The 21902-nt window shown below is 40.6% G+C and overlaps 1 protein-coding gene and 1 long non-coding RNA gene across 2 annotated transcripts in view; both read right to left on the bottom strand.

The window, feature by feature from the left end:
* Positions 1–18778, bottom strand: part of HSD17B12 (hydroxysteroid 17-beta dehydrogenase 12) — a 103736-nt gene extending 84958 nt beyond the window's left edge. Inside the window, exons 1-2 of the mRNA XM_054066730.1 lie at positions 18729–18778; positions 17029–17097 (exon numbers count right to left, since the gene is read on the bottom strand). Of these exons, the coding sequence (XP_053922705.1) occupies positions 17029–17097; positions 18729–18756 (97 nt within the window). The 5' untranslated portion in view covers positions 18757–18778. The remainder of the gene's footprint in view (positions 1–17028; positions 17098–18728) is intronic.
* LOC128852218 (uncharacterized) lies at positions 234–14106 on the bottom strand. The gene is made up of 3 exons (XR_008449932.1): positions 14074–14106; positions 4315–4483; positions 234–3410 (listed from the first exon to the last, which is right to left on the bottom strand). It is a non-coding gene; the product is annotated as an uncharacterized LOC128852218 (long non-coding RNA).
* Positions 18779–21902: the final 3124 nt, after the last annotated feature.

Genomic DNA, 21902 nt, shown 5'->3' with positions numbered 1-21902 from the left:
ATCAGAGTACATAAAAGCCCCCAAACTCTCAAATACTCTGTGAAATCAAGGAGCTCTTAGAAAAATAAACTGTTCTGAGAGCCCCAAACTCTCAAATACTCAGGAGCCTTTAGCAAAAAAACATCATAAAGGCCCAAACTCTGTGAAATCAAGTTTTACTCAAGTTATTACAGCAAGAAAGAAGATAAACAATTACTAGTGATGGATCATGAATTGACAGTAACAGCTTGTAAAGGCAACATGTCCAATCATTACCATAAGAGAATAAGTGCAGTGATTAAGAGAAATACATCACCAACTGCTTTAACATCATCCAGATCTGCAGTTGCGGGGGACCCCTTTCTTTTTTGCAGTGAGGATTCAGAAAAAGGCAATTGGGAAACCCACTTAGTGTGTCCACCTCCGACTGAGTTCTCCAAACCCTCTCTGTGAGGGGCTTAGCCTTTATACCATTGAACAAACAAATTACATTGCCCCAAAAAGTGGAGGCTGGCCCCAGCTGTTTACTCCCCCCACACACTCCCCTGAACATGGCCAAGGTGCCAGGAGAGGAGAGGAGGAAGCAGCCAGATATTTCTTATCTTTAAGCTCAGGGGCGGTAGAAACTCAACATTCCTGTCCAGCTCCTCTCTCTTTCACACAGCGCAATTCTACTTATAATGAAACACTCATGCATCTATGTATTAGCAATAGTACAGCACAGCTTTATTAATGACAGCTACGTGGAAAGTTACAGACCAAGCAATGCACACAGCAATGGAAAACAAATCATCCATGGGTCACCCATATCATTTCAGTCCTGTCCATCAGGCCCTGTCACTTCAGCTGCCCACCTGCTGTCCCGCCAGGGATCCTCTGCCCCGCTGCCTGTGGCCACTCCGCTGGACACCACTCCACAGCCCCACCCCTGATGAGGCAGAAATACCTCGGCCTGCGGGGAGTAGGAGACATCCCCCTGCAGTGCCAGAGAAGAGCACAGAGCTCTGCTGCGTCCAGCTACCAGCAAGGGCTGTGACAGCTGCACCCCACTGAACACCCCACGGTTCCCTCCACCTCTCCATGGATGCCAGCCTGGAGCCTGTGGGAGGCTGAAGCCCTGAGAGAGGTGAATACTCCCTGAAGCAGCTGAAAGGCCCAGAGTGGCTGAGGAAGTCGGAAAATCAATAGTGACTTTGTGCGGTGTGTGGGTCAACCAGCACACCAGGAAAGTCCACCAGCCATGGAAGACGAAACAGTTTGTTCTTAAAGACGGACTTTTGCAACTCTCAAAGTCCAAATCTTTTTCTAGAAAGCAAGCCTTTTACACTATTTATTTGACAATAACCTCTTCACGAGCAGTAAGAAACCTTCTCTACATCAATATTTCCAGAGGTCCACATCTGAGTCCTTAATGATGGCTAGCATAGAGTGTAGTTTTATATTCTGGCTTTCCTTTCTCCCCTGTCTTGGAAGCCAGGTCATACCCAAAACTCTACCCAAATCCAGACACTACTGCTACAATCTCCATCAAAGCTCCACTCTGCTTCAGACTTCATGCTCCCTCCATGATGCCCTGACACCTAGGACAGCCTACTTCAGCCTTCCCAGATATCCACCAACAATTCCAGCTAAAACCTAAGCAGTCACAGAGTTCATCTTCCTTGTCCACCAAGTTTGTTACGTTGCTCTTTCCCTCACTGCCCCTCCAGCTGCAGCCACAGCTATTCTAGCTGGTGGCACTCATGTTCAAGTCTCTACATGTAGTTTTGCCACAAGGCAGCTTTCAGGACCCTCCAGATTTCCATGCTCTCTTTGCCTTTGCTAAAGCACTGCCCACAGGCTGCAGTCATTGGCCAGTTACCCTCATCCCACTCCTTTAGCCTATTTCCCACGTGCCATGTTTATGCAGGATGCAGACTCCAGGAAGTCACCTGCCAAACCCTATCACACTTCAGATCCAGCTTCCTTCTACAGATCCCACTTCTGCAGACTACTAAATAAGCTCCATTTCATTTCTCTCTTCTTGTCCTGTTCCATGATCCCTAACCTTTTCCTGCTTGTCTTTCATTAGGCATGAGCTCCTCAACACCGGGACTATATTTTTCGGAGCTTGGAAAGATCTTGTATTAGGTGCTACCCTAAATGCAACAGGTAAGCCATGCTCCGAATGTGGCACCTTGAAGTCTTAATCCAGTTATGATGCCATGTGGATGCAGTTACAAAGACTATTGCAGCCTCAAAGCTCTTATTTAGGAATAAGATCAACTACCTGATGCAATGAACTGTGCGTCCTGAGATACATGAGACTGCACTTAATGATCTTTCATGTATACTAAGGGAAATAAGACCAAAGAAATTAAATGAAAATATGCTTTGACAGCTTTATCTGTCTTATTAGTTTAATAAAAATAAATGTTTGATACATTTCCTTTTATTAAATACATATATAGAAACAAAATAGCTTTTCACTTGAAGATACATCATTAATAGAAATCAAAGGTTTCTGTTCATAACCTACTTGTGGAAAACAATTAAATTCATCATGGGATTCAAACCTCATTGGATTCAACAATACACTGTCTGCAGTGATGCAGATTAAAGGCATCAAACTACCAGGCTCTTTACAACGAAAAATTTCTCAAGTCACTGTCTCACTGCTGGCCTATAGATTTATAGTTCATTTTTAGAAATTAATCTTTGTCATAGAGCAGTTGTATCAGATGTAATGAGAAGGAGCAGGTCACTGGTTTCACAACAGGACGCATCCATCCTTGTGGTGATTTAGCTCAACTTTTTTTTTTTTTCCCTTTTGTTTATCAATCACTCAATTGTGAAAAGCAGGACCGTAGAAGACCAAGCTTTCACCAAGTTTTCTTCCTGTTTTCTCCCCCAAGAGCATGCTCGCCTATTGCTTACTGGCCACCATTTTTAGAATAGGGTGATTTGCTAGGGCTAACTTTGCACTAGAAAAGTACTCGTAAGCCTCACCAAGGCTTGTGTATCCTACATAACACCAGCCAAAGACATGACTTTGATTACAAGGGAGTGCAATATTCCTGCAATATTTAATTTTTCTTTTTGTTCCATATCAGTCTTTCTGTAATTTGTAAACCTGCTTGATTAATCTTCATGGAGAATCTTGGCATTTTTGCATGAACACTTGTGTGTTGGAAAAAACCAATGTTGTTACAGTAAGAGAAAAGAACACAGGTAATCAGAGGGAGCTTCGAGCACCACTCCTCACTGGGATCATACTGCGATTGCAAACTGTTAGAAAGACGACATGTTTGCTGTGGCTACATTACGCTATTTTCTTCTATTGGCTGTCAAAGCGGTTTTCAAACTGTTTGCAGGATAATGACACATGGCTGATTTTCACTTCTTTTTCTTCCTGAGGACCAGGCAATAGAGACAGGCTATGGCAAAAGCATCTGAAAAGAGAAAATGATTCAATTTGGCTCTAGTAAGATCTGCTGCAAGTCAAAGACAAAACAAGAGCTGAAGTGAGGGATGGAAGGCAACGGTATGATCACCAGCATCACTAAATGTCAAGAACAAAAGTGGACTGGGCTGCTGGACAGAATATGTAGAGGCTGGAGTAAAGAAGGGTGTTGAGTAACCTGCTGTAGGGAACAGGCAGCATCCTACTTGATGTCCATATAAGTCACACTGCAGTTAGAACAGGATGCTGCCAATTGCAAATGGATCAGAAATAGGGAGGGAAGTATGTGGGTGCTATAGAAGATCCATGGGCCTTTGTCAGAGCCTACCTATCTTTTCTTATAATGTCTACTGCCCACTGTACTGCAGTTGTGCTGCTCCTGAGACCTCTTGTCTGAACAACATTCTTGTTGCAGGTCAGGACAGAATCTGCTCCATTGTTCTCCTGGGGAACTGATAAATCCCTTGACAGAGAAGCACAGATACAGCAAGGCAGTCCTCAAGTTTTTTGTGTTAAAAAATAATACTAGTTATTCAACAGCATTGCTATCCTTTATGCTACTCTGTTCAGAGAGAAAGGCAGTCCTCTGAGAGGCTTATAGTCTACATTTAGAATAAGATGAGTCACAGGCAGGGAAAGGGACTCTCACTGGAACAGAAAGAATTATACAAAGGTCAAGTGAGGGGTTTTGGATCTCTCACTTACGGTCATCACACATTCCCAGGCAACAGGCATAGCCCCCTTTTCAGGGTTAATCCCAGTCTTCCCATGGATTTTTCAGGTCTGTTTCTATTTCCCATTAGCTGCCGCAAAGCCCAGTTGAGCTGATGGAAGAGACAGGCACTTGGAATGTACTCACACATTAACATGCACACACATGTATATGAGGATACCTTGCCAAGGCCCCAGAGATCCACGTTTCCACAGCATCTTTTATGAGTTTAGGCATGTAGTCAGTTCCAGAAGACTGCAGATGCAATCTGGTTCAGGCAGGGTGGTGACACAAGGCTAAGTCAACACACCACTCTGCTACATTGCTCCATCAGGTGGAAGGTGGCCAAACTGTATGGCAGATCACAAGAGAAACAAAAGAGAAAGTATTTAGGAAAGCTAAAGAAGTAAAGACATGCAGGAGTGAAAAAGCAACAGTAAACATGGGAAAAAAAGAACAAAAAAATAAGAATATAGAACTACAGTGAAGACATGAAGAGGCAACATAAAGAAATGAAAAATACAGCAGAGAGGAGAAATAAAATTCAACTAATAGGGGATAAAAGAGAATCCAATAAGAGACATTCAATTTTTATTACTAAGTTTTTGTGTGACTCTGCCGCCATAAGCACCTCACAAGCAATCACACATCTCAGCGTGACCACATTCCCATCTGTCACGCATATATCCTCCCTGCTGCCCTGCTCTGCCAGCACCCCTTAAAGCTCGCAGATCAGAACCAAAGCCAGTCACTCACTGCACCAACAGTGAGGCGTGTGGCATGGGGTCTCAGCACTCAGGACGCCTCAGCAATGGGATCAACTCCTCCCTCCAGCCTGGTTAGCTCAGCCAGCAGCACCATTTACTCTGTAGCAGCCCTGAGTAGGATGGGAGACTGCTGGTTATCTGTGATGTGTCACACTTTTCCTGCCACTGAGAAGAGGTGTAGTCATTTGTTTCATTAAATGGCATTCTTGTACCCAGCACTAATTTTATCCCTTTACAAATATGTTTTTCATTCTAGCAAGTCAAGTGCAGCTCTCTCTCCTGTACAGTCATTCTGCTCTCATGCCTCTCTTAGCATTACTCACATTTATTGCAGTGAGGCCAGATTCAATAAAGGGCCTGGCTATTGCGGTGCTGAGCACTGCAGTGTGTCTTTGCCTAAATGCATGGCCCCAAATTAAGACACCCTGCCTCGGCGCACAGAGAAGGCAAAAAGCAGAGTACCTAAGAGTACCCTGTCCGTCCTGTGAAGAACTCTTCAGAAACCAGATGGATGTGCCAATAAATCTCTCAAGACATCTCAAACAGCACTGGATCTTAACACTGGGATGAAGCAAGATACCTTGTGTGAAATTCCCAATCCTAAGCATTTTCTTAGGCACTTATTCCATCCTCTGGAAGGGGTTATGGTACCTCTCCAAGTTCACACACTATCTGGCACCCACTCAGGAACTCAGGAAAATAGCTTTCCCTCTTCTGCCTGAAAGGGCTTGTACCAGCAAAGTGTCTTAACAGCACGGCACAGACGTGCTGGGTGAGGTGTTCTTGTTTGGAGCTATTGCACAGCTCACAGAATAACTGGGTTTTCTCCCAGTGATGGGAGGAAAAGCTGGCTGAATTGGATGGGGTGCGGCACTGTGGCAGGCATTCTCAGCCCCATCCTGTGCATAAATCTTAAGCATATGTTAAAGCAGTGTATTTGGACAACTCTGGAAGCAGGCATTTATGTAACCCTCCTTGGTCCTGGCATGTGCCCCAGTAAGCAGGAACTTGGGGATCTATGTTTTAGGCTTGGGCCTTGACAACAGCAGCTACCTGGCTGTAAGCCCTTCTAGTGCTTCTGTGGGCCTGACACAAAGCACCTCGCTACCCATGAAGAAGGGGTACCCAACTCACCCAGGTACTGAACAACCACAGGAGAGCAAATCATCCCTGCTCTGCAAAGCTCACAGGTGCAAGTGAGCCAGACAGCAGCAGGCCGAGAGAAAGGGATGGAGCTGATACCATTAAGTGCCATAATAAATAAGCAAGCAAAGCACAAATTTTTATTTCTGTGTCTCTCGTCCTGCAATTGCACACTTGTGACTATAGTTTCTATGGATGTAGAACTACAACTACATTTGCAGGACAGGAACCTGCAAACAAAAGCCAGCTTTGAAAAAAAAGTCTCAGCTTTCAAACTGTGTCATCCAGGCATTATAGGTTACCACACTCTGTAACTCCTTTTTTCTCAAATAAACCTTGGGTGTCAGCAATCTGTCTTTCTGCTTCAGGGATTAAAGTCCCAAATTTCTCAACAACAAGGCAAATGTAGCAATGGAATCTAAACAGAACTTAAAGCAAGACAGTAGTTGGCATATTAACTCGTGAGCCTACAGGCTGTAAATCAACATGCTGTGCAGATGCACACTGCTCTTTATGAGAAGTTCCATTCAACCCCCCTCAAGAAGAATAGCAAACAATGCAAATGGCACTACAAACTTCTAGTACTTTATAAAGGCATTTTTCACTTTTATCTCCTGTGGAATAACAGGTGTTGTCTTTTAAAATCTCAAAATTCCTCTTTTGTTGCCATTCTCCACTAGAATTATCAGAAATTACTACAATGGGGAGCTCCAGATCCTCTCATCTTACAAACCAAGGAAAGACTTGAGTAGGACATGTATAAAAAGTCTTTTTAATTAACAGCAATGCAGGAAATCAAGTACTTCTTAAAAAATATTTCTAATCCAAGTGCAGCATGTGTTTAGGGGAGAGACATAATATGGGCTATAGCAACAGAAGATTGACCTTCTTCAATCCTACAGCCCACTGAAATGTATTGATTTTGAGCTTGTGTTCAATACTGTGTTCTCATTGTTTAATCCTTGATGTCCCTGCTACCTAGTTTCATAACCGTAGATAAGCTATACAGATACTTGTCCACATAAAATGAACAAAGTTCAGGAATGCGTGTCCCTCACGCCACTGCCAACACTGAGTGCCATCCTGCATAATGCGTTTACTTTTCAGACGCAGATGATGGGCCACACTTGAGAATAAGCCTCTGTAGTCTCATCTATAACCTACTGTTCATCCACTGCACTGCACCACATACACTCAACCCCCTTCAACTGCATGCTTTTTGTAGAATACATTGAATGTGAGACTGTGTCTATAACCGTCTCTCCATCCTCTTCCAATGCATTCCTGAGACAGTCCACCTAGCCCAAGCTGGTTCATATCCATGGGACAGGAATCGTGCAACATTTCCTCTCTTCCAGATAACTACTTTACCTCTTCCATATCACAGTGGACTAGATCTGCCACCATATCCTTTTTAAAAAAAATCTGTCTTCTTCGAGTGTCTCCTTAAAGATCGACTTGTCACTTCTAGTGCCCCTGCCATAACCTGGTACTTCTATAAGACTTTGTCTTGACCACTCCTGGTATTTCGTGAACATGAATTATGCTTTGAAGAATGCCCATTTATTATGATATATCATGCCTAGTTTGCATATGAGGAAATCTGAGGGTAGAGAGTTCAACTAGGACCTTACCTATCCATACCTAGGGACAGAAGTTGAGAGTAAAAAAATCTCAGTTTCCTATCTTTAGCACCTAATTATGCTTCTGTTTCTTTTTTTTTTTCCTTCAAATTCTCATTCTCTAAAATGCCTGGCTTCCACACTTCCTAAAGAGTTCTACCATTAAAGTTTTAACTATTAAAGCTGGCATTTTAAAAACACCTTGGAAGATTCAGTCATTCCCAGAATTGCATATTGCACCCCACTACAACAAGGACTTGGATCCCAAGTACCCATCATCGCAAATGGTTGTCCTAACCATCAGCTTTAGCAATATGGCACTGCACTCTCTCCTGCGCAAACAGTAGCAGTTCTTCCAACATGCACACTTATTCCATACCTGTCTTCTCTAACTACCTCAGTGGTCCTGAGTGGAATGAAGCATGAGCTCTTACGAGATGTATCTGCCGAGGCAGGCATGGGATTTGAACTCCAGGTTTCGATGTCTCACACATTTCAACCACCAGACCACCGATGCACAGTGTGTCTCTGTGCAGCCCAGTCACAGCAGATCTGCTTTGGGAGACCTGGCAGGAAAGACCCCCGCTAGCACTGGTGGGGGAGTGCCACACTCGTACAGCCCAGTGAAAAGACACTGCTCACCAGCACAGAGGTCACTAGGACCTTGGCAGGCAGAGAAATTTAGGGGCAGGAACTGAGAACTTCTCACAGTTAGATGATACCTCATCAGGTGATTTGGACAGCCTAAGCTTTATCTTTAGATGCCAAGAGGGAAACTTGATTTTCTGGATGGTAGAGGCATTAAAGGTTGATATTATGTTGGGAGAATTTCTGGTAGCAAAACATTGCTTTACTCAAAGAGGTGAGGTCTGGCTTCTCTAACTAGGTGTTTCTTTGCGCTTGATAGTGGGAGAGCAAAACTCATTTTATCCTCATAATTTAAACCAAGTTGTCATCTACCTGAATACTGCAATAAGAACAGAAGCAATCATTTGGACTCTCCTTCCACAGAAACACTTGAGACAGAAATGAGAATCACCACTCTGAAACAAGTACAAACAATAGTTTTATCCTACTTACTTCTTAGTTATTCTGCTTTGATTAAATTTTGAGAGAAGTTTCTGTATATGAAGACAATGCAGAAAACAAGAGATGGCATTTCCTTCCATCGCAGGATTTGCACAAGGTGTTTTTTTTGTTTTTTTTTTACTATGGGAGGAACTTATTGAGGAGTTTATGGTTTCCTCTCCTTTGACTGTTTGGTTGTTCATTTATTGTTTTGTTTTCTGGGAATAAGAGGAAGTAAATTATATAAGGCCAAAGACACCATAATTATGTCTCCATCCAGAAGGCCATCTGTTCAGGGGTGTAATTCACTATCCCTCATCAATGAAAATTGGAAGATTTAAAGCAGCAGTGAGCTATCTTCAAAGCATTCCTAATAATAATAATTAAACCCAACCAAACACCACCACCACTTTAGAAAAAAACAACGCAGAAATGTTGCTGCAGGGTGCAGTGAACAATCCCTTTTCCAGACTACTGCCACCAAACCAAGCTTTGGCATACTTTGACTTTGTTCAGTGTATAAGTTCCCAGTACTTTCATATGCTCATCGGCCAGCATGTGCAGCAAAGGTGTATGTGTTTATATATACATATGCACATGAGTATATAGAAATACACATTATATAAACTCCTAGACTCGTTTATATAAAACCAGCAAAAGAATCAATTTGTCCACCTTAATAACAGCACTAACACCTTGTTTATGTTATTATTAAAATATTAGCTGGTTTGCTCTTGTTAGTAATTCATGAAAATGTAATTATCAACCTGAACGCTTCTCACTTCCATAAATTGGCTCCCTGAATCAGCAGTATTTCAAGAGGCATAATATGGCATAAGAAAACAAAAAAATGGTGACACTAGTTGATGTGTCTCTTTTTTGCGGTGGAAAGCCTTGTAGGATGACATGGTCAGGTCAGAAAATTTTCCTTTGCTGTAGTCCTAACACTGTCTTCCCGCCATTCCAGTGGGAAAGTCCAGGACTTCTTTCCAATTCAAAAAGGTCAAATAAAGAATAAGATAAAGCATCTGCTATGAATAGGAATTATTTTCTTTGAAGAATCAGGCTTATGATGGAAGAGAAAAACATTTTTCAGGAATCCAGGTTAAATAAAGACTAAGCGTGTTTCATTCCATACTCACAGAATCACTTTACGGTTACATTTCTGTCCCATAAGCTTTGAGATTCTGTCTGTAGCTCACATCCCACTATTATAGAAAAAATGTGCTAGAAACCATTTGGAGATAATATATATTTCTTTTTTTTGTCTTCCAAGTCTTTTGTCTTCCAAGTCTTCCTACCAAATGAGCCTTCCATTTCACATGACTTGTTCACATCTAGGAGGATGATGGAAGTTTAATCCTTATAACCCATTTACTCCTCTGCTTCAGCAACTAGTGAAAGTGCCACCAGTAGCATTTAACGTATACACTGATGATTAGATTGATTCCATCACTTAACTTTCTGTTGACCACTGAATAGGAAGTTACCTCCTCAAAACAAATTCTTTCTCTTTGAATAACCTGCAACAGTTGCAGATTGAAAAATGAAATTAAAATGGATTGCTGAGCAATGATTACTTAACTCCCTGCTTTGCAGAGATTTCCTAAATAGCAAAAATGCCAAGTAAAAACCTCAAATGTCTGCCTGGAGTATGGCAGCCTCATAGAAAAGCAATGTTCTTTAATTTTAAGCTTCTTCTGTTAATTTTTCAGGGCTGCATCAAGTGCTGTATGTAAAAACTATACAGTCTAAAAGGTAAAAAAAATGATACAGGTCTCAGGTAACATCCCAAGGGAGCTGATTATACATACATTTCAGAATGCAATAATCTCTTGCCCTAGATGACTAACTTTTTTATTTCAATACTTTCCTAAAAATTGTTCCATGAAGATTTCTACAAATAGTTTATTCAGGGACAAGAAGTCAGGCAGTGCTTTGTGAATACACTTTCAATCATGGTATCCAAAGCATACAGTTTGTGTACTCCCAAGGTTAAAGCTAGTGAGGTAAAGAATATTGCTTCTCTTCCGCCAGCACAATTCAGACTGTGCAAGTGACAAAGCAGTTGATAGCGAATATGACCAAACTACTCTGCTTCTAGAAAGGGGCCCAAACAAAAGAACTTTACTAATGGAAAGGGAAATTAAGATGACAAAAGCCAGCAGCACTTTCAGAATGGACCCACTGTAAATGTACATATCCATCTCAGAATCCGTGTTACCAATACACAAGAATGCAGATGTAACGGACGGGATATCCAGGATTCCCAAGTCAAATTCCCCACTACTACTCAGAACCAAACATTGATGTTTTTTTCTGAATGTATCAAACTTCATTTTAAAATAAATGTAAACATCTTTCTCATCTGAAACGACTCCAGAACATCAGTGGTCTAACAGTTAGAACTCTTCCCATGGTTCTCAACAAACTGTGCTCACTACCCCCTTTATATGCATTTGTTTTCCTTGTTTACTCTAATCTTGAGCTCACAGAATTATTTCCTTCCCTGCCTAAAAAGTGTGTAATCGTTACTTTTGTATCTTTTCATAAAGTCTCTCTATTCCTCTTAATATCCATGTGGTCCTTTTCTGCATCTGTTCCACCTACCTGTCTGAATCTATTTATCTGAATGTTTTGGGCTCCAGATAAAGTCTCACTAATGTCATATACTTTGACATTAATATTTTCTATAAATACGGAAAATACCTCCCCTAATACATTCTAGGATACCATCTTTTTAATTTTCTCAGCCACATTACTTAGCAGTATGCCATCATTCTGCTGCTGACAACTACATTGGCTATCAATTCACCAGTGAAGAGATGAGCTCTTCTAGGACAAACTGTGATTAGCCTCTATTTGCATCACCAAATCTCATCTAATCCTATTAATCTCAGTTTTGATTCATCTTTTTGGTATATGGATATTCCAATTCTCCTCTACTGATACAGTCCACCAGTTTTGTGTTGCAAGATTTTATCATTGCAATTCTACTTTTCCACTAGTGTCACTATGGAAAAAATTGAAGTATTCCCAAAAGTTGTTGAAAAATCCAGTTCACAGCCTCCTTTCCATCAGCACACTCTCTTTTCACCTGTCATCTGTCAGTTCATTCCCAAGCCATCTTACAATGGAGAAAATCTGGATTAATTACGTTTTACATAATTTCCTCACGTGGTACAATATCAAATACATTCCTGACAATGAAACGCATTAAATCTACTGTATTTCCTCCATGTAGGAAGTCCTAGAATAAGGTAACAAGTTAGTCTGGCACAGTATGATTTTGCTAAAACCATGCTGCACTTCATCACACCTTTCTTTTTTCTCCATGTTTTATTTTGTTCTTCAAAAACCATTCTACAGATGACTGTACTATGGATATCAGATTAGATCATACGTATCACAAATACTACCTCTCCATTGGGTACCCTCAACTATTTATTCCTCTTTAGATGTAGCTTCCACTGCATTTGAAGTTAGATTGTATATTTTCAGGAAGGGGGTATTTGTATTAATTGTGGTAATTCACTTCCATTGCCACCGAAATAAGAAAACAGAATACAGTAAAATTAAGTCCTTGTTGAAGAAATGGAAAAGCAATGGTCCTTTTCAGATGGGAATAGAGTAGGCCACATGCTAATAAGTTTGAAACACATTACAGCACATTATTCACATTTTCCTTGTCTTGAATTTTTATATTTTATTTTGTCCGGACTTGCTGATTCTGTATCTCAACTCATCTTCAACAGCTTAACCCTGCAAGTCCAAACCACCAAGGGTTATACAGTAGGCATTTTGACACTTATCCCTTTCTTGTCTCTACCCAACAATTTCTTTTATAAGCAAAACTTTTTTCCTGCACTAGAAGAATATCTTCCTGAAACAAAACAAAACAAAGCAAAAAAACATTCCTTTGCTATCTCTCTTCCAAGAATTACACCCATCTGTGTGTACTTTAAAGACTGTATTTCAGGTGATGATCACTGGCAAGATCCAATGTGCCTTCTGACATAAATACAAAAATGTTTGTGATGCTCCTCATACACCTCTCCTCTCAGAAACTGCAACATGTGCAATAGAAATCAAATCTATTATGGCATACTACCCCTTTCTGTTTGATCTCAATAGTGTTATTGCACATCTTGATTTATCAGTTAACAAATAATGCTTTCTTTTACATTTCAAGAGGATCACTACTACCAAGAAGAAGATATTACTCAACAAAAATCCTTCCATTTCCATGAGAAGTTAAGCACACTCAGACCTGAGTTCAGCTGCTGATGCTTGGTACCACTACCATTCAAGATTTGCCTTCAAAAAGTAATGAAGTCAGAAAAGAAACCAAACAAAATGTACAAAACTCACTTCAGACTGATTTAGACTAGACATAAGGAAGAATTTCTTTACAGTGAGGATGGTGACGAGCTATAAGGAAGAATAAGGTGGTAAGGCACGGGCACAGGTTGCCTAGGGAAGCTGTGGATGCCCCATCTGTGGAGGCGTTCAAGGCCAGGTTGGATGGGGCCTTGGGCAGCCTGATCTGGTGGGAGGTGTCCCTGCCCATTGCAGGGGAGTTAAAACTGGGTGACCTTTAAGGACCCGTCCAACTCAAACTATTCTATGATTCTGTAACTCCATGAGCCTATGATTCTACGATTCTATGATTTATTTCACATACTACTACTTGCCATTCCTTTCCCACATGAAGTAAAGGAATTTGTTAATTGCCTGGAGGCATGTTAAAACATCAGCACGTTTAACAACAAGCTGGTTTTGCACTCTGGGCACGCTTTTAGCATCAATTAAATTAACAATATTTTTAAATTAACAATATTTTCCCTCTGAGAACGAAGCCGGGAGGGCACAAAGTACCTTCCTATCAGGCAGACTACCTGTTCACCTCCACAGCCTGTCCCTCCATCCCTTCAGCACCTTCGTGCATCTCAATTCCTCCCCTTTCACATCAAAAAAAGCCCCAAAAGGAAAGGTGGACGATGTCCTCTTCCCACGAGAAGGCCCCGGTAGGCCTGTTCCCGTCGCCCCGCGCCTCGGGGCTGTCCGAATCGCACGGCCCCGAGGCGCGGGGCGGCAGGCACCGGCCCAAACTTTCGCCTCAGTCTCCGCCCCGGGATCCCCGTAGGAAGAAGGGTCGAACCCCGCCTCAGGCCGCTCGGGGAGGCCCGGCGTGGTTGCTGGCGCCGCCTACAGCTCCCGGCGTGCCCCGCGCCGCACCGCCTACAACTCCCAGCGTGCCCCACGGCGCGTTAACCCTCTGTGCGCCACTCCCCCCCCCAACAGCCAGTGCCCCGGCCCGGCCCAAAGAGCATCTCTGACCCGTGTCCGTGATCCCGAGCGCTGCTGTTTGTCACCGTGGTGATGCCAGCTCATAGAAAGCACGAGAAATAACTTCTTCCAACTGCTTGGGGGGAGTGTGCGTGTGAGTGCGTTTGTGTGTGTGTATTACTAATATTATCATTGTTTTTGTTTCAAAAGTGAAATTGCAGCAAGTCAATCAACTCCAAAGCAGCCTGAGAACCTTCAGAAAACTTTGGGACAAAGTTACCAGGGAATGCTGGGTTATCCCGAGTGACAGTGGAGGGGAAAACTCATCCCACTCGTGTCCTGTCCTCCTCCCCATGCTTCTTCCTACAGGTGCTCAGCGCCTCTGTCTCAGCTCCTGCCCCGCACTGCGCAGCAGGTGATAAGCACACAGCAAACCTGCTGCAACCTAAAAAACACCTCTGCGACTCAGAATCCATCCCTAAAGTAATCGAGAGGGACGGGGCAAGCAGCACAGGCTCATGCAGAAGCAGCATCTCAGAGCAAAACCCACTGGGTCTCAGCGTACCCCCTCGGCAGCTCAGTGTAGCCCCCGGGGCTCACCCCAACACTGCTGGTTTATTGGCAATATTTTTAATGAAAGCCCTGTGCAGCAAATACGAGTCGAATGGCTCTATTTGTAATGCCACAAACTGTAACATGCTCAGACGTGTAACTGCCTGACAGACTACACAGAAACCTGGCTTATGCTCCAACCTCTGAAACAAATGCAAATATCCAGAAACATTCTGCTATTTCTCCAAAACAAAAACACTATGTAAAGCAAACCTGCTGCCGAATTTTTCATACAAATATCTCTTTTTAGAATATAAATCACTACAGATTTATTATTTATTTCAGACCATAAACAACACAGAGGAAAGAAATACATATACATTTCCCTTTTTTAAAAAAGAACAAACTTATCGACGAGAAAAGCACATATATAGCTGGGGGTTTTTTAAGTTTATTTTTTAATACCTTGTCCCTTAAATCAGCCTGCAAGCCAACAGCTTTATCTAGAGAAAACACAATTGGAAAGCCTTTTTATGTTGTACTGTTTTTCAGACACTTACAGGAGGTTTTTAAAGACAATGCACAGCCACGCTATTCCAAATGGCACAAATACAATTATTCAGAATTTATTCCTTACTGTGGCAATTTTTACTGTGGAATATTTTTCAGAATTTCCTGGGAAAACACAATCAATTACTATCTAGCTTAGCGCACCTACACTGTAAGTTCTTTCTCTAAATTTTCTCTTTACAAATCAACCACAAACATTTTAGAAGTATTTTACATATATATAATAAAGTCTTAAAAAGAACAATACCACAAGAGAAATGCTCAAAACCAAACTGAAGGTGTAAATTACCTCCTCCCATGTTCCAGACGTACCTACAAAATCCCTGCTCACTGGTACAAGATTATACATTCCATTATCAACTCGGCCTTTTTATATTTTGCACAATTTTAACACCCTAAATTTATAGGTTTTTTACATTGACATGTTAAAAGGGCTTTATTTAAGGATTTCAAAGAAAATAGTGTTATGTTTTGTCATATTACCATAATCCTTCTTTTAAATCACTTAGAATTTCAGTATAACCTAATTAAGCAATTTAAAGTCTTGAACCAAATACACAGATCTAATAAAAATTTATTTTGCAAACAGGGAAAATGGACTTCTAAAATTAATTCCTCAGGTATGAACAAAGATGCTAAAACATTTTCTCCCCACAAACTTTGAGATCTGAACTATTTCACAGCACTTACATTTAAAAACAAAACTATTTAAAAGAAAACAAATTTCACCAAATATCAAGCATAATGTTCCATTCCAATTTTATTTGTTTATTCCTTTTGTATTTGAAAAAAATCTTTTAGTTTTCCTTGACAAAAAGGAGGGAGATTAGAGGAAGAAAAATACTGCAAAATCCTAGCTAGCTATCTTCACATAATGCTTATTTCAAAGCTCTTCTAACAGCAGTTTATATTGTTATAATATATTGTATATTATTTTGCCAGTGAAATTATTATTATTTGCATTTTTACTTTTAAAAAGCTACAGAACAACATTATAGATTTTAGAGACTTCTAACCATTTTTAATTTCTCTCTTTCTTAAATGCTACAAACATCCCATTTGGTGAATGGAATTTACATTTGTCTCTTGCCTAAATTATCAAATTTGAATCAACAATTCAAAACAGAAAGAACAAGTGAAGTACTGTCATACAACAGCAAGTCCAATACTTTAACACAGCTCCTCTCTCCATTGGTGTATAATAAGCTTACACAAAGTACACAATATCTCAGAAATATAGCCTCTTTCCTGAGCAGGAAATTTTACTTTCTGACTAATTTGACCACAAAGAACTGCATTTTCTCAAAAAGCATCCTATCTATACCTTCATGCCATTTACTGACTCTTGCTTAATTAACCAGCCTGCTTTAAAAACAAGTATCATTCCTTCAACTTAATCAAAACAGACTATTTTTAATTGCTACCACTTCAAATATATTTGTCAATGCAATAAAGCCACATACAATTAGAAAGAACTATTTTTTTAGCCCTGTCTTTGACCAGCCATCGATTATAGCATCCACTTCCAATCTATTTGCCGTTCGAATACGAGGTGAACTGAAACACACATCACAGCTCACAAATACATCTATCTTTTTATAACATCCTATCATTTACATCTTTAAATGGGAACATCCAGTATACCACTGTCAGCACTGCTGTTCTCCTGCAACCAACTGTACTTCAGAAGGACTTAGCATTAACTGCCCTCCCTCACAACACTTTGCCTCCTCACCTCTCTCAAAATAAAACAAAAATATTTGTCTTTGTCTGAAATGTCAATAAACTCCAAAACTGAAAAGGCCAAAAGGTCAGGTATTATTTAATCCAAAACGAGAAGTTATTTTCTCTCTATGTCAAAAGCCATCAGTAACAGCACCTTACCTGAGAAGTGATGCTCGCTTCCCTTGGACGGCCATCCTTCTGTCCAGAGCAGGGACTGTGCCGTGCACCCTATAACATAAGAGAGAATAGATTTAAATTATTATATGTTTAGACCCATTTCTGAGCAGTTAAATTATCCATCCCTCACAAGGCTTTGTATCTCTTTGTCTGAAAAGCGTTTTAAAACTCCTATTACATCCTAATTAGAGGCCTCAAAACTGGTTTTTGTAAGCCAGCTATACATACATGTCAAAATCCACCTCCATACATGGACAATCAAAGTACCAGATTCTCCAGACCTGCTTTTCACTTCTTGGAGGCCTGTATACTGCTGCATGCTCCACCTCTTTAGCAACATTTAATCTGTAAATGGTATGATCTTATATTAAAAAAGAAAAAAATAATTTATTTTACATTTACTGAAATTTTTTTTTTTTCAAAGCCATTTACATAAGGGACAGAGTCCTGAGATATTCCTTCCCACAGCAACTTTTCTCTCCCCTGTTTTAAAAGCTGAATACTTTGTCAGATAAATCCGGTGTTTACTTTACGCATTTTTCTGTGATTTGTGTTATTATGTACTTATTTGTGACAGTGCAGAATTTACACAGGCCTGTAGCTTTGAGAATTCTACTTCCCCTCTTTATCTGCGAGGAAAATACCAGCTAAAATCACTGTCTATATATCGTTTTTATGCCCTTTTTCAACCTCTACACTTTTTCAAACAAGTGCAAGAGCAGAAAAAATTAAGATAATGAGCACAAATTCAGAGTTTACTTAATTTAAAAAAAACCCCCGTGTTTCAGTTTGTCATTTAATAAGCATTATCAATGTAAGTCATGGTCAGAAAGTCTCAGCACTGTAGGGTGTAGTTTTATGACTAAACTACCTTTTTTTCCCCACTCCCCTCAAAAAAAAGGATCTGCCTTTGTCGAAATTTTTTCTTCCATGTTTTACCCTTCCCCTTCCACATATTTTACCCTCCTCATAATGCCTAGATGCTAGCAAACTGTTGCCGCACCTGTATTTTTCCACCCAATTTCCTAGACACTGACAACTGTGAACGAAGCAAGCATTTTGCACAATGTTAAGTTACATAAAACAGTTCTTTCCTTCATTTTCTCTTTTTCTCAATGGCATCCTATGCTTTTTTTTTTGTTGTTTTTTACCTTCTGCTGTTGCTTTGTTTGGTCTTTGCCAACTTTTCTGTACCTTTGTCTCCTGCTGATCCTATTAGACCCGGCAGGAATAACTGTCTCTCTCTCCCATTTGTTACACTGTCTCTCTTCTTTTTAGTGTTTTACAAATTAAACACATTCTACCATCATTTTCACATATTTTTAAACATACTTTTTTTCCTTCTCTCAGGACTTGCTGGTTACAGTCACCCATACTTTTGCAGACAAAGTGAGACCTGTCCTGCTCTGGTACATGCTCCTGTCAGCATACTAAGTATAAATGACTTGCAAGCCTGTGATGCACAGAATGAAAAAGGGAAAGGGGGTAACATATAGAGATACCCCTTAATATCATAAAGAAAGAAAAGAGACATTTTTAACTGCTTCTGACTTTTTAAAGAGATACCATCAAGAGAAAACATATATACTAAGCGATATCTTTATCTAGCTCACTAGCAACACTTTTCTACACTAATAAAAGCAAAGAAAATTTTAAAATTCAAATTTACTGCTGAGCATCACCTGTTTGACAGGATTTACTTTTCTGCATTTCACTCAGAATGGGGAGTGAAAGTTGCCTGTTGGTTTCACTTTTGTTCTCAGCCAGTTTCGCTTTCATGCACTGGCAGAATCTCTTACATTTTCAGTTCAGCAATGTTAAAAGAGACATCTACATTTTTAAACAATCCTCATTACACTTAAAATATGAACAATTCATGTCCACCTCTTCCCCAGGGCACTAATAAAAAAAAAATTGGGGGGCCTAAATGTAATGGGCAGCTTCCTTCTAAAGAAGCAGCTTTCACCTTTCTCGGGCTAGGTTGTGGTCTGCTCTTTCTTACCCTGAAATCAATAGGAATGGGCCATTAACTTTACTGACAGCAGGATCAGGCCTCTGGGTTTGTAATCTGCAACAAAGGAATGCCATATGTAGACCAATATATTCCTTATAACATACAATGTTTGCCTTCAATTATTTTCCTATGCAGACTCAAGGGGAAAAAATAGCCCCTGCATTTACTTTTCTGCATACTTTTAAACCACTGATAAACACCCTTCTTAACATAGGCCGTAGGAAATTAGAAGGCATCTGTCCACTTTGGTATACATGGGGAGGGAAACACTGCATCTCCCTGCTACCAACTGCAAAAAAATATTTCTAGCGCAAGCTATATGAAACAATCCAACCAATGTAGAACCATTACTGTCTTGCACGAGGACCTCATTTAATCAAAGTTTCCAAAGCATATACTTGTGTAACCCTCATTTTTTTTCAGGATAAACCACAATGCTTTCAGTAACTAGAACTATCAACAGCAAAAAAAAAAAACACCTCGGCTTCCGTCTATATTTTCAAAACCTTTATCTTCCCTTCCATATTACTTTCCCCTCTCTATGGTGCAGACTCCAAGACGCAGCTGTGAACTCACACATATGTGTAGGCAGGTGCATATACATATAATGAAATCTTCCTCTAGCTACCAAAGCGCTGCAGTTAATGTCTTTGTGGACAATAAGGATTTCTAAGACATTGAGACTCAATGGAAAGACTTAAAGAGTTTATAGCAGCTGCACTACATTCACTTTTTCAACTTCCTTTCTAGAAACGGTGTCTCACAAGCATACACAGAAACTGTCACTACCTGCTTCCAGAAACTGTTGTCCTGTTCACATGCCAGAAGTTAAACCTTAAAAGGTTACGTACACAACTCCTGCGACAATACCTACACCTCAGTTTTATTTACCCTACTGTTTTATTTCACCATATGAAACGTGAATAAAAAATGGGGAACAGCACTGTGATCATGTACCCGACTGCTTCAGAGGCACACACTTTTCTATCTGATTAGACTGTGGTACTTAACTTACATTATCACATCATGCATCTAGACATGACCAGCTTTCACAGTACTTTGTAGCACATGTTCCTATATCCTCTTTTCCTGGATGCCACTACACAGAAGAGAAGTAACTGCACTCTCAAAGGATTTCTCTCCACCTTCCTTCTCTTCCTCCCCCCTCCTCTCTTTTCCCAGAAGACATCTTTTGTGTTTTCAAGGACAATTCAACATGAGACATGCACATACACTTAATTTCAAGCATACAAACACATACTCCCTGTGTTCAGTGGGGTTCTTCACTCACCTAGGTCAGCTGCACCTTTAAAGCCCTTCAGTGCCATACAAGACAGGCCACTACAACCACTGGGGTCACAGAAAACTCTTTTTATAGGAAAGCATGACCACAACACTGACTTTCACAGACTCACAACATGCTACCTCTTTGTCCCAGGGTAGCCACATTCATCCTATGTGCCAAAATTCACTCTTTCTTAATTGCAGTGTCTGAGACTTGTTTGTCCCTAATTTCGTAATGTACAACGGAGCTGCTGATACAGTGTTTTGGTAGGAGTTAGCTATCCCACAGACTTTGCATCAGGCTTTCACCAACAGCTGAATCTACCCCAGTAATAGAAGTGACCTGGGAGAGACACTTCACTACCACTAGCTTTCACTGTGTTAGCTTTTAAGGCAAAAACTCTGAATTGTATGAACTTCTTTAAAGTATGATGAAGCACAACTTAAGTGGACACTCACGAAATCCATCAATTAATATTGGTAGATCATTACCAATGAGAGAAATAATTACAGGGAAATATAATGGCCTGCTCCAAAATGGTTCCTTTAAAGGACATGTTTCATAACTTAGCCTTGCTCTTAAATGCTGTTCTTGCTGCACTTGTAGAAATTATTTCTTTCTGGAACATTCTGCCCTGTATTTTACCTGGCTTTTAAATAAACATTTACTATACATTTTTGTGTTACTTAAACTAACCAGATAATTTTAGCTGCATGACTGCTATTTATCTCTTGTCTTCCGATATTAAGGCCTCATAGGAAGTATTATCAATGAACCCTTCAAAATATTAGTGTGGCAGAGAGGCACAAGACAGTTACACAAGAAAGACAATGGAAAGAGGGTTGGTGTTCTTTCAAAGGTACTTTATATATATATATGCTATACTAATTCCTGAGATACAAAGAAGGGAACTCCTCATGACCTGCCTTGCCTAGCCACACCAGCAGTCTGGGATGACTCTGCAGTCTGTTCTTGGGGTTCCTAATGGTCCACAGTCCTCTCCTGACCGATCCTGTTGCAGTACAAGAAGTTATCATGGGACAGCCTGCTCCTCTGTCCTTTTCCCACTTGGAAACAAGGTGCAGAGCAACTATTAACAAATACTCATTAATGTATCTGTTTTGGAAGGTATCAGGCATAACCCCTGGTGCTATGTAAAAGTCTCATTATTAATAATAATTGTACCAGAGAGTAACTGTCATGACAGGTTAAATTGAGTACCAGAGATGTGAACAGGTCAAAGAGTGTCTATGACAGGTGTAAAGAGCATAGCCTAGGATCACCAACTTTTCACTTCTTTTTCACTGTAGTTCAGTCTCAAATACATCAGACTTCAGCTGTCTCTACTTTTTCCTGATCTCTTAAGGACTACCCTGATCCTGACTCAATGAGGTATTCATGCAGCAGAGACTAAGAGGAACACAGCAATAGCCAGGCTAGCTGCTGGGGCTGTGGATCTGTGGAGAGCATCCCGATTGCATTGAGGACCCCTACTTGTGTCGGTGAGCCAACAACATCTTACTGTTTGCACAAGGGGATAGACAGAGCTACAGTAAA

Source organism: Cuculus canorus, chromosome 5 (genome assembly GCF_017976375.1).
Source record: "Cuculus canorus isolate bCucCan1 chromosome 5, bCucCan1.pri, whole genome shotgun sequence".
Taxonomy (NCBI): domain Eukaryota; kingdom Metazoa; phylum Chordata; class Aves; order Cuculiformes; family Cuculidae; genus Cuculus; species Cuculus canorus.
The sequence above is the reverse complement of the archived record's forward strand: the minus strand, read 5'-3'. Positions and strand labels throughout refer to the sequence as shown.